This window comes from Polyodon spathula, chromosome 48 (genome assembly GCF_017654505.1).
Source record: "Polyodon spathula isolate WHYD16114869_AA chromosome 48, ASM1765450v1, whole genome shotgun sequence".
Classification (NCBI taxonomy): domain Eukaryota; kingdom Metazoa; phylum Chordata; class Actinopteri; order Acipenseriformes; family Polyodontidae; genus Polyodon; species Polyodon spathula.
Window position 1 is genome coordinate 2,035,804 of NC_054581.1, and position 12,720 is coordinate 2,048,523.

The following is a 12,720-nucleotide window of genomic DNA, read 5'->3' on the forward strand; positions in this document are numbered from 1 at the left end:
TCTCTGTGCTTTACATGCAGTGCGGGCGACCTCTGGCGGCCATTGTGGGTACACACCTAAAGTGGGAGGTGACAAAAAAAAAAATCTTAAAAAAAAAAAAAAAAAAAATTCAAAATGTTCTTCCTGGGGAAGAAAAAAAAAAAAAAAAAAAAAAAAAAAAAACCACTACACACACGCGCGCGCCACAATGTAACCACATGACATTTCAGAAGGAAGATGCGACACTCCTCCTGTCTTCTAGGCCCAGAAAGCAACTCTGGAAAGAAACCTTGTAATAATATAATCATTTAAACACATCGCTACAATGCACAGCCGAGATTTAAAACCACATTCAAAAATAATAAAAATAAACACGTACGCACGTTTTATATATGGGGGGGGGGGCATGTGCGCTTGTGCAGCACACAACATATTTTTGCAATATTATATAAGACTCAAAATTCAAAACCCAGCAGTTTACCCAAAACTCGTCCCAGTGCAACGCCTCGTCATTCAAAGTGAACAGTGAGACGCAAACATCAGCTCTCGCATCGTTAGTAAGTTAGCAGCTGGGCTACGCAAACCAAAAGCTTTGAATTGCTAAATTAATACAATTGCTTTAAAAAAAAAAATACTATAACCACACATTGCATAACTTCTGTGTTTTATTTTAATAATTTTGCAAATAAAAACAAAACCCGTGCAACGCTTTCTAGATATATACGAACTCTAATATACGGCATACAAACACATACATAAATACATTATGGATTTTAATAGATTAGAAAGAACAGTCGTGTTACACCGCTGAAAGTTGCGAACTGTAAAGTTATATTATTATCCGCCCTGCTTACCTGTTCGAGACCATATGTTGTTACGCCACAGGCTGTATTCATGTCCAAATGAATACATGTATATATTTTCTGAGCAGCTTTAAAATAACAATGCGGACTCCAGTTGTATTCTGACTGACAGTCATTCAGCCACGCAATCTGAAATTGCAACCCAGTTATGTAAACCGATCCGCAGCCAGCGAATCGAACCATTTTCTTCAAAATTATTTGTTTCTTTCTTCTTTTGAGCGCAATCCACCTCCGCAGTCAACTGAACTTCAAGCAAACGTGCAACAACAACAACAACATTGTCTCACCAAAAAAAAAAAAAAAATAGAGAGACGTTTCTTATTTTTTTTTATTGTTTTTTTTGTATTTACTTTTTTAATAGTTATATCGCTCACGTTTGGTATAACTGCATCCCGGTTGCAAATAGGTAGTTTAGCGGAGAGAAGGGCTCCCGATTTGAAATTGCGCAGTTTTTATTCGTGCGCACACGGCGGCACACCGCCTCCCTCCCTCGCCCGCTCCCCTCTCTCTGTCTCTCCCTCGCTTCGCTTCTGTTTTCACGGTGGTTTCTGCTGCTCTCAACGGTCCCGCCCCCCCTTCTGATGCGGTGAGTCAGAGACAGAGGGAGAGCGAGCGAATCTCTCATCCTAAATTGGCCGAAATTCATTGAACGGGCTCTTCTACGAGTTTGTATTTTTGCCGCTTTCCCCTGCCTTCCCTCTCCCGTGTTTATACCAGGCACGTACCACAGTTTACCCCGCGTTGCCATGTTTAATAATAGCAATGTCTTTTACTGTTCATAACAGCGCTACCATGCTTTTACTGTGCTTTTAAAATGGGTTTTCTAGCGCTTAGTTTACTGTGGTTTGTGCTTTACAATGTTTCTATATGCTTTACCAGACTTCTCTGTGCTTTGCAATGCTTCCCTGTGCTTTACCAGACCTCTCTGTGCTTTACAATGCTTCCCTATGCTTTACCAGACCTCTCTGTGCTTTACAATGCTTCCCTGTGCTTTACCAGACCTCTCTGTGCTTTACAATGCTTCCCTATGCTTTACCAGACCTCTCTGTGCTTTACAATGCTTCCCTATGCTTTACCAGACCTCTCTGTGCTTTACAATGCTTCCCTATGCTTTACCAGACCTCTCTGTGCTTTACAATGCTTCCCTGTGCTTTACCAGACTTCTCTGTGCTTTGCAATGCTTCCCTGTGCTTTACCAGACCTCTCTGTGCTTTACAATGCTTCCCTATGCTTTACCAGACCTCTCTGTGCTTTACAATGCTTCCCTATGCTTTACCAGACCTCTCTGTGCTTTACAATGCTTCCCTATGCTTTACCAGACCTCTCTGTGCTTTACAATGCTTCCCTATGCTTTACCAGACCTCTCTGTGCTTTACAATGCTTCCCTATGCTTTACCAGACCTCTCTGTGCTTTACAATGCTTCCCTATGCTTTACCACACCTCTCTGTGCTTTACAATGCTTCCCTATGCTTTACCAGACCTCTCTGTGCTTTACAATGCTTCCCTATGCTTTACCAGACCTCTCTGTGCTTTACAATGCTTCCCTATGCTTTACCAGACTTCTGCGCTTTACAATGCTTCCTTATGCTTTACCACACCTCTCTGCTTTACAATGCTTCCCTATGCTTTACCAGACCTCTCTCTGCTTTATTACGTTAAATTCTAACCCATATTTGCACACAACTGCATGGGAGAATTATCTTTTGCATACTTGTTTGCCTCATAATAATATCTATTTTTATGTAGTGGACCTCCATCACACAGCGCTTTCCAGAGGCAGGCTGTGAACTGTGTATTATATGCAGAGTCACTTCCAATAGTTGATTTAGCATCTCATCCGCAGAGCACGAGGAGGTGAAGCAACTCGCTCAGGGTCACACACAGCCAGTCAGTCAGTGACAGAGGTGGGATTTGAACCCGTGACCTTCTGGTGACACGCCCCTGGACTGGACCGTTCTGGCCATGGATCTGCTGGTTAAGCTTGCAGTTAAAGTTTGAATTTGACTGGTTTCCGGGACCCCCTTGTAAACGAGGCCTCGATCTCAACGGGATCCATCCCCTGGTTAAACAAACAAATCAACAAACGAACAAATGAATCTAAGAAGTCTAAGAAGAGCGCCAATGTGATTAATCCCTCAGTGAATGTTAAATCGAAGCTTTTGGAATAAAAAGCCTCTCTCGTCAATAATAGATGAATGGAAAAACCAGCACATGGTTGTCAATGAATATTGTTAAAAGCATTGACGTGCACAGCAAAGGCAGGGTGAGCTGCAAAGCTCCAAGACTCTCACTGCCATGCTCCGTTGAGCTAGAGGGGGGGGGGCTGCGTGTGCAATTTAATTGAGTTTTATGCAAGTAAATGACGTGCTGGCTTAATGGCTCCTTTCTTTGCTATTTGTGTGTGTGTGTTTTTTTTTTTGGGAGCGATTGTGGAAGGCCTGAATGGCGGTTTTGCATCCCTTAGAAAAGAAAGACAAAGCTCTCCCACTTGAGAGTTTCCAAAAGTGCAGGAGGTGTGTGTGTGTGTGTGTGTGTGTGTGTGTGTGTGTGCGTGTGTGACTGAGTATGTATGTATTTGTGTGTGTGCGTGCGTGCGTGCGTGAGTGTCTGGTGAATAAACATGACTAATTAATATCTTACAATAAGGCTATACTCTCCTGCCATTTGTACAAATGGAAACAATGCTACCTGTTAACTATAAAATCACTAGAAATATAATCTATAGGGTCTCTTTCCTACTTCCAACCGAAGAAGAGACCTTTACGGTTTTGACAGCTTGCGATTAATTATTGTTTAGTTAGTCCAATAAAAGGGATCACCTCTCCTTCTCTTTGTCCGTCATCTATAGATAATAATAGATGGGCTGCATTATGGAAAAGGTCACCAGAGTCAATACTCCACGCCCCAGTCTGACTCCACCCTCGAATGCGGTGCGGATCAGACTGACGCCACGAGAGAGAGTCTAATCTTTTTTGCGGTGAGCCTTTGTCTGCTACGATGGGGGGCGGAGGGGTCCCAACTGAGGGGGTGGGATGTGGGTGCTAGATCTAAACGATGGGGATTTGACCCCCCCCCATACCTGGGGATTCTGGGGTGGGGCTGGGGAGGGGGCCCCCACCCTGACCTTCCATGAAGCTCCCTTGTCCTTCGAGGGAAAAAACAGCAGGATTTTTTAGCAAGTCTCAGCAGCCTTATTAGCTACCAAGAGACCTGGTCTGACCTCAGCGCTCTTTCTATTGGAGGAACTGAGAGCTCGAGGATCGGGAAAGCTGTGGCTCAAAAACCAGCTCCTGAAACATATGGCTGGGGCTGGGGCTGGGGCTGGGGCTGGGGCTGGGGCTGGGGCTAGTATCCCCAGTAAAAGCTGTTAACATCAGCACTGCTTCTTGTTTTAAGCATTAAACCTGCTTGATAATCTGTGAGCCACACAGGAACTCTCCTGCCTCCTGAGCGATACAGCGGGTTTACGCAGAAGCACTTTTACCTCTGAAGACCTGGATTCAAACCAGGTGTCTTCGACTTCTCTAGTGCTCTCAGGTTTGAGCTCCCTGCAATTGCAAAGCAGCGTGGAATTAACCCGATAAATAAACGTGCCAGAATCTCGTCTACCCTCTTCCACCTCCCCCTGCAAAAAAAAAAACCAAACAAACAAACAACTTTACAGTGGCTGCAGATTTCAGATTTAGATTTCAAAATCTAATCTGTCTTTAATTGAATTCCATTTATAAAACGAGGCGCACACACACACACACACACACACACACACAGGGGGGCTGTTTGTGTGGCTCTCAGGCAAAACAATTAGGTCGACACAAAGCAGTTGCAACCAAAGCTATACAGTTTGGGAGAAGGACTGGGGAGCCCGGAGGGAGGGATAATAATCACCTCCCAGAACGGGACCACCGGACACACACACACACACATACACATCGAAATAAAAAGAAGGAAAGAAAAGACTTCTCTCTTGATCGTGTTCATTCAGGTCGGTGTGATCGAGGTTAGCTGGCTGCGACACTGTGGGAAACCTGCACTGTGGTATTGTGAAGGGGAATTCAAGTGCCTGCCTTTAATAAAGTAAAACGCTAGCGGGGTGGGGGGGGGTGCTCACACACAATCCTTTCTCTGCCGAGATGAGAGGCAGAAAGGAATATTAACAGTACATCCACATTCTGCGTTTTGCATTCAGGACACCAGTGGATGTGTAGCCTAGGATACCAGGGCGTTTAGCCCCGATTCAAGGCTGCAGCTCCGGCAATTGGGTCTGGCTATACTATGCTGTGGTGCAGCTGTTTTAAAGGGTGTTTTTAACTGATCTTAACAGTATCGCACATAAATGCTATCGTTGTTCTCTCAAAGACAACTTTGTGAAAATCTTTAAGTGTAGGTGTGAGTGCGTATTGAGTAAAATGACAGGCTGTCTTATTTTAACATCTCCACAGTTTACCACTGTATTTTTGCAGTTTTGACCGTAGTTACACTATGCATTTAGTCACAGCGGTTTGATTTCTTATGCACAAGAAGTCAAAACTACAGAAGCAATGGGGTCTTCTGATAACTTTCTGACCCCCCCCCCCCCCCCCTCAGTGTGCGGGGTAATTTTTTTAATCAGCAACTCGCTTACCAGTCAGCCTTTCAAGACGTCGAGACTGACCGCGTCCTTTTCCATTTTATTGAAAAAAGCATTGTGGTTCTCATCCTGGCTGAGCGAAGTAGGCCGGTCTCCGCTGGGGACTCAGAAGGGAGCGTCGCTTTGGCTCTGGCGCTTGTCATCAGAAGGTCATGGGTTCAAATCCTGCCACTGTCTGACTTGTTGTGTGTGGCCCTGAGCAAGTTGCTTCACTTCCTTGTGCTCTGCGGATGAGATGCTAAATCAACGTTCTATTGGAAGTGACTCTGCACATAATGCACAGTTCACAGCCTGCCTTTGTGAAAGGTGCTATATAAAGATATTATTATTATTATTATTATTATTTACAGCTAAGTCATGTTACCTTGTCCCAGTACAGCCGGAGCTGGGACAGCCACTCGAAGGTCCATGCAGCATGACTGGATGAGCTTGTCGATCACATCCCTGGCATGCACCTCCACTGTCACCAGAGTCACGATCTTCAACTGCATGATCTTACTGAGATTCCTGGACATCGCTGTCTGCTTTATTTTGAAGCTGGTGAACATTTCTCTCAATTATACAGCTAGTGGGATCCCAAGTGGCCAATGCAGGATGCGCCCTAGCCTGGAGATCGCAGGTTCCAGTCCAGGCTGTGTCACTGCCACCGTGCCCGGGGGCTCCTAGGGGGCGGTGGTGCGCAGTTGGCCGAGCGCCGCCCGGGTAGGGAGGGCTCAGGTCGGCAGGGGAATCCACGGCTCACCGCGCATCAGCGCCCCCCTGTGGCCTCCGCTCTGTGGGTCTGGTGGCCTCGCTGTGGATCCGCAGTGTGTGATTGGATTGGCGGGAGCACGTTTCGGAGGACGCGGGTTCCAGCCTCCGTTCCCGCCGGGGGTTGAAGCGGTGAACCGGGGAAAAAAAATAATAATTGGGCATTCCAAATTGAGGAGAAAAAAGGGGTAAAAACCATTGACGACGACTAAATGTAAAAAAAAATAAAATAAAATGTATTAAAAAATTATACAGCAGCAAGCTTAGTGTGGCGGTTTAATTATATTAAAAAATGTTCTTGCTTCAAAAGAGGATCCCAATTAGTTTGTAAAATAATACTTTAAACTAGTTTTACACTGAACAAACCAAGCACACAGCGCGCTATTACTGCACGTATTATACACCAAAATGCACGCCACCCAGGTAAAGACAATTTCATTGTCGACTTTTAGTTTCTCTAGTTACATAAAACAAGTATCATTACATAAGCTTCCAAAAATGCAGTGTTACGATGAGATAATACATTGGATTAACTGCGTGTGACGCAGGACAATGTACAATGCCTAAATTAATCTCTTGTGAAGATCCAACCAGGTGTCTCCAGGTGTTTTCCATGAAAAGCCCCATTGAAATCTACAACCGTGGCCAAAAGTTTCGCATCACCTAGAACTTTAGGATTGAAACAACTTTCATTTAACATCATGCACTCAAAGAAACTACACAATACTATCGCAATATATGAAACATAATTTAGACTTTCTGTTTAACGTTGTGTAAATCAAAGAAGCTACAAAATGAGATTGAAAAAAAAAAATAGCAGTACGGGAGTATTTTCGGTTAGATCTTTTTCTTATTATTTTTGTCTTGTTTTTTATTAAGTGTATAGGAAAACTACGCAGCGGTGTGCGATTCAACATGCTAACATGATTCAGCAGGTTTCATTCGACTGCATGAAGCAGAATCAGTTCATTCTGTATAGAGGGTGGTAATGCGAAACTTTTGGCCACAGCTGTACAGGTTAGTCTGGCTCTGAGAGACCAATGCAGTACCACTATAAAGTCACTAGGTGGTGATCTTGCTCCAGTACAGTGCCTAAGATAATTGCTTTTATTGCCGTATTTGATGTTACAATTATAAACCATGCAAATTTCACAGGACACATGGTTATAAAGTTGCTTTGCTATAACCCTTTTAAAAGTTTCCCATAGTAAAAGCATATCAAAGTGTAATAAAGCACAGTGAAAGCATGGTAAAGCATAGGGAAGCATTGTAAAGCACAGAGAGGTCTGGTAAAGCATAGGGAAGCATTGTAAAGCACAGAGAGGTCTGGTAAAGCACAGGGAAGCATTGTAAAGCACAGAAAGGTCTGGTAAAGCATGTTAAAAAAAAACATGGCAAAGCATGGTAAACTATGACAGTTGCATAGTATAAACACGGCGAACTTTTCTAGGAGAACACCAGCCACACCTGAGTTTCCCACCTCAGTCCGACCTTTGTCTGTGTGTCTGTCTGTGCCTGTGTGTGTGGGTGTGGGTGTATATAAACGCTTATTAGCACTGTGCAGCCCCATCTAGCTCATTGGAAATGCATTATTGTGCCAGAGCAATTTATATTTAATAACGTTCATAATTGCTCTTTTTTTTACACCTGGGAACTGTCGGGTTATCCTGTTAGCAGAGGAAAAGGTGGGTGATAAATTATGACAGCGCTTCTAACAAGACAGCCTGCTGTAAACCAGCATTGACCCTGCCAGTTCAATAAACAGCTCCATCTCTGAGTCCACCTGTCAAGAGCTCTGATTTACGAGACACTTGTTCCTGAAAAAAAGAACACATTCCTGGACACACGCCTAAGCAGTTAGCAATGGGTGGTCTGGTTTTGGTTCAAACAATAGAGCTCCCTTTCGAGCTTAGTTACTGACTTGATAGTCACTTCGTGTGCCTTTAAAGGGAAAATGCTTGTCTCAGAAAATGTTTTCTGGCTGTCAGCCCTGGTTTGGATATGCCACACTGTTTTGTGTATGTATTAAAAAGGTCGAGCACCCTACTGCATTTCATTTGTCATTTGACAGTCTTGCTGGGATGAAGCCAATATACAGCTCTGACCATAAGTTTTGCATCACCCTCTATTTAGAATGAACTAATTGTGCTTCATAAAGTAGAACAAAACCCGCTAAATCACCTTACGTTAATTTACCTAGCATTAAGATATGCCTCCGTTCAGATCAACAGAATGCAGACCACAAATATGTATTGCGGTGATTTATATGAAAAGTAACGGAGAGTCTCTGGTAATGGCGTTTCTCTTTGGTTACACGTGTTACCAAACACAGTGCTCCCTTTTCATTTCACTGCCTACCTATCTTACTTACACGTGAAAAACCAGTGTAATAATGAAACAACACACTGCGGCGGGCCAAAATAAAATGAGCTATGTCCCTCTGGAGCTGGTATCTGCGGATGAAGGAGTCCTTGTTGCAGGTGCACAGCGTTGGGATATACACAGGGTGTGCCCGAATATAGAGTCGGCCTGTTTATTTCAGGTGTGTCTTTACGCATAGGTAGTTCAGATCACTTTGCGTGCTGGGTGTGGTCATATGAGTTGATATAATAGAATATCTTTATTTTCGTGAGGCCGCATGGACAGCACCCGACTGACACAACTCCAAATGTGATTTAAAAAAAAACAAAAAACGTTATTTTTTTTATTTTTTTGACTCTTCAGGTAACAACTACTTAACACATGTATATGAAATAAAAATAGAAAACGCGGTATCGCTATCTCAGGCGTCGTTTAGTGCGTAGGGTTTTATGAAATGTGTTTTTTTTTTTTTTTAATTTTTGATATATTGCATTGTAATGATTTGGGTTCCAATAGTTCACGGGGTCGGTCCCCTTAACCAACATGCGAAATTGTTTATAACACTTTACACTAATCACTAATTAATTAATATAATATATTATATATATATATATAGATATATATATATTATATATATTATATATATATATATATATATATATCTAGATATATAAATATTTATAGATAGATATGTAGGTCATGTAAGTGTCATTCCACAAATGTATTCTGTATATTGAAGGCGCATATCCCTGTTGCAAACTAATTTAAGTTATGATAGGCAAGACATGAGATCTGAAATGTTATATAAATGGGGTGGCAGTTGGGATGTGCTTCACTATGCAAGTCTGTACAAATAACAAGGATAACTCTCAACAGTAAGGTGTGACTCATTCTGGAGCAGACTGCAGATTTCCACCCCCTTCTATATGTTTCTTTTCCCATACAGTATTTCACAACGGATGTTAATACAATCCTAAATTCCCACCACAGAGTTAATATACCAGACAGAGCTGCAAACATTCAAAAACAAGGGAAAAAAAAACAAATCATATTCATAAGGCACTTCCATAAACAACACTAGTACAGTTTCTGTAGATTCACAAGCTGTGGTTGCCCAGAGGGACAGGAGAAGCACCTTGTCTGAAATCTGTGGACTGTCATCTTCTGAAAAGCGAGTGTTTTAAAGGAGCGCATCAATCTTGCATATTGTGCTTTTTAAAACATTAATGGAACACTGAAAGTAGGCAGTCATGCGTTATATTATTTCTCAATAATTTATATCGAAGAATCTGCTTGCTTGGGTACTGTTTATTTTGATCTGTAATGTTGTTTTGTAAAGCAATAGTCGTTTTCTCTCTCCCTGTCAAAATCACAAGGGTACCGCTACGGTAATGGTGTCTCCAGGGTGCCACTGGTTCAAATTCATATGGCTTCTCTTCCCTCAAACCAAAACTGTACAGTATCTGTGAAGCAAAACTTTTGGTGTATATTGATTGTTTGGTCCAAAATTGCCTGGAAAACCTGCCTCAAGCTTATCCCACGGAAGGATCATTGTGGAAAAATCCTGTTACATCTTAGAAAAACCTAACTAACATATCAACTGTACCATGATAAATGGAACACACCAACTGATCTATATAATCTGTTGAAAGAGGTTTGCAAGTTAACTAGGAGCTGTTCTTATTATTTGAAGTTGCAGGTACGCTATGGTCTTGAAAAGCAAGAAGATTGAATTTTCACATTAGAAACTGTAGAGTCGCCATGTTCTAATCCCCAGAGAAAGCTGTTTGTCTATAAATCAAAGTCTGGACGAATTCCAGCATGAGAGAATTAATTCTCCATTGTCTAGCATTTTAAGAATTTAAGAACATTGTAAACTTTATTTGTTTATTTGGAGGCTGTTTTCTTGAGATGCGACATATTGTATTCCCATATGGCAGAAAAGGATCATTTAAATATCCAGTGCAAAATAAATAATGTATATAGCTTTTGTTATATAAATAAAACACTATAGGCTACATCTAACACTGTATCCTTAAATGTATAGTTAAGGTTTCAAATCATTTCTTTCTTTAATTAATTACAAGTGCCTCTTTTTCATTGGTTTTAATTCAGTGATACATTTTCTTAACTTAGAAAGCATCTCTAAATAACCAATAAGCAAAGGATTATTAGTCTGAATGGGCCTATACTGTACATGACTCCTCTCTTCAAATGAAACACAGTAAGGCAGACAAATGTAAATGCATGACTGACTTTAGTTAACAATATGTCCATTTTTTAATTAGGAATACATGGGTATTCTAGGGCTGGTAATAGTTTAAAACATTTGACCGTTATCAGAAAAATGAAACATACGCTAAATATTTCAACATATTTAGTGCACCATGATTTAATATCCAGTGTCTGTTTCATATCTGTACACACATAGTCTAATTATTAGTGTAGTCACTTATTTTTAACTCAATTGGCGTGCTACCAAGTATGGGTTCCAGCATTCCCATATGTAAACGTTTAAACATTTAAAATGTGTGTTAATCTAAAAGTTTAATTGTTTAATTAAATGGAATATAATGCTTCTGGTAGACGCTGCACAGTAGACTTCACGAGGACACACCAAGTCTTGGGTTCAAACTCACAATACATAACTAATGGTGCTTGATTGAAGACTGCGCCAGCTAGTCTGTGCCCAGACAGCCAGTGAGCGAATGCATCATTTATCATAAAAGATACTGCACCTGGGCACCAAATATAAAGACTCGCAACAAACAAAAATATGTATTTGGTGCACCCTAGCCAGACGTGTTTGTTTTGTGCTCAGAGTTATCTCCGGTGATGAATGCAGTGCTGTCTAGAGCGGCCGTTTCCTCTGCTTTGGGGCTGTAGTGCCCAGGCAGATGCATTTCTCAAGGGTGTGAGCAGTACACAGAACACCATTTATAATTTATCAAGGATGTCTCCCTACACGCCTCATAAACACGCTTAAAGACTATAAAAAAATACAAGGATTACTGTTCATAAAAAATTCAAACAGCCAGAACATCCCATGGATTTCTGCCTGGCACGTAAGCGGTGATACAGTGTAAAAAAACACAAAACTAAACGAATGTTTGTAGCAGAAGAGTTCATTTTGTTGCTTGATAGTCATTTTCCTGGGATAGAACTATTCACTGGAGCTGCCATGTAACATTCAACATGTCAGCGAATAAGACGGCCCTTTGCATTGGCATTTTAACCATTGTCAGTTCAAGCAGTGAGCCTAAGGTCCTGCACCTTAGCTTGTTACCCAAACACTGTAGCTAATAAAAAAGTAAACCACAGTATTTTTGCACTGGTCTTTTGCTGTTTTACAATGCATATACTGCTTTATTTTGCAATGTTTTCAATTATATACTGAAGGCTTTTATGAAGAGTCTATACATTTTTTGTTTGTTGTTTTTTGTTTTTTGCTTTTGAATAATAAAGTATACATCGATTACTACCAAACCGATATTCCATTGGGAAATTAGTTGCTGATTGCATACATTGTTCAATTTGCACCCAACAGCTTTGCAATGTGTGTGTTCACATCAAGACTAGGCCAGCAGGTTAATTTTGCTTTAACAGAAGCATTCTTTCACCTTGCCTGTAGTCTTATTACCCTCTGGGTAAAAATCATTCTTATTAAGGTCATTCCCACAGTGTGAATCCTCATCTTAAAAAACACAATGTATTGAAATGCACATAGCGAATAAACAGTTAAAAGCCCTGGATTTATTGTACTCAGTACAGGGACTGTGCCAAGTCAAAAATTCTGCCTGGAATGAATATTGCATAGTAATTAGGGTCCTTTTGCTAAAGCTTCCTTAATGTTGTATGTATTCCTAATCTTTGTCTTATTGTAATAAGAGAGATCATCTCATGCAGAGGACCGCCAAGCAAAACTGGCTGATTAAACCGTGGGAAATGATTTCTGTTCTAATAAGAAGCGCCCACGCGTATTAACTTGTTATAAATCGCACAAAATGAAGATTTTAAAGCATAACAGCGTTTATTTATTTATTTTTACTTTAGAACTGTTCCATATGTTCGGTGCACGGGGTGACATCTATACTCGGGATGGTGGACATCTTGACAACTCTATAACGGTGATGGGTTGA

General features: G+C 41.3%; 2 protein-coding genes across 6 annotated transcripts in view; both read right to left on the bottom strand.

Annotated features, from left to right (window-relative positions):
* Positions 1-1,518, bottom strand: part of LOC121306508 — a 47,282-nt gene extending 45,764 nt beyond the window's left edge. For 2 of the 5 annotated variants that reach the window (XR_005948224.1, XM_041238253.1), the window contains exon 1: positions 834-1,505. Coding sequence is in view for 4 of the 5 variants with exons in the window: in XM_041238253.1 (XP_041094187.1) it covers positions 834-1,025 (192 nt within the window). In the remaining variant the exon portion in view is untranslated. Of the gene's footprint in view, positions 1-833 lie in introns of all 5 variants that reach the window. The other 3 variants (XM_041238251.1, XM_041238250.1, XM_041238252.1) reach the window with 3 other exon arrangements.
* LOC121306486 (lysine-specific demethylase 6B-like) overlaps positions 1-12,720 on the bottom strand; it is a 665,627-nt gene that overhangs the window by 52,153 nt on the left and 600,754 nt on the right. The gene's annotated exons all lie outside the window — the stretch shown is intronic.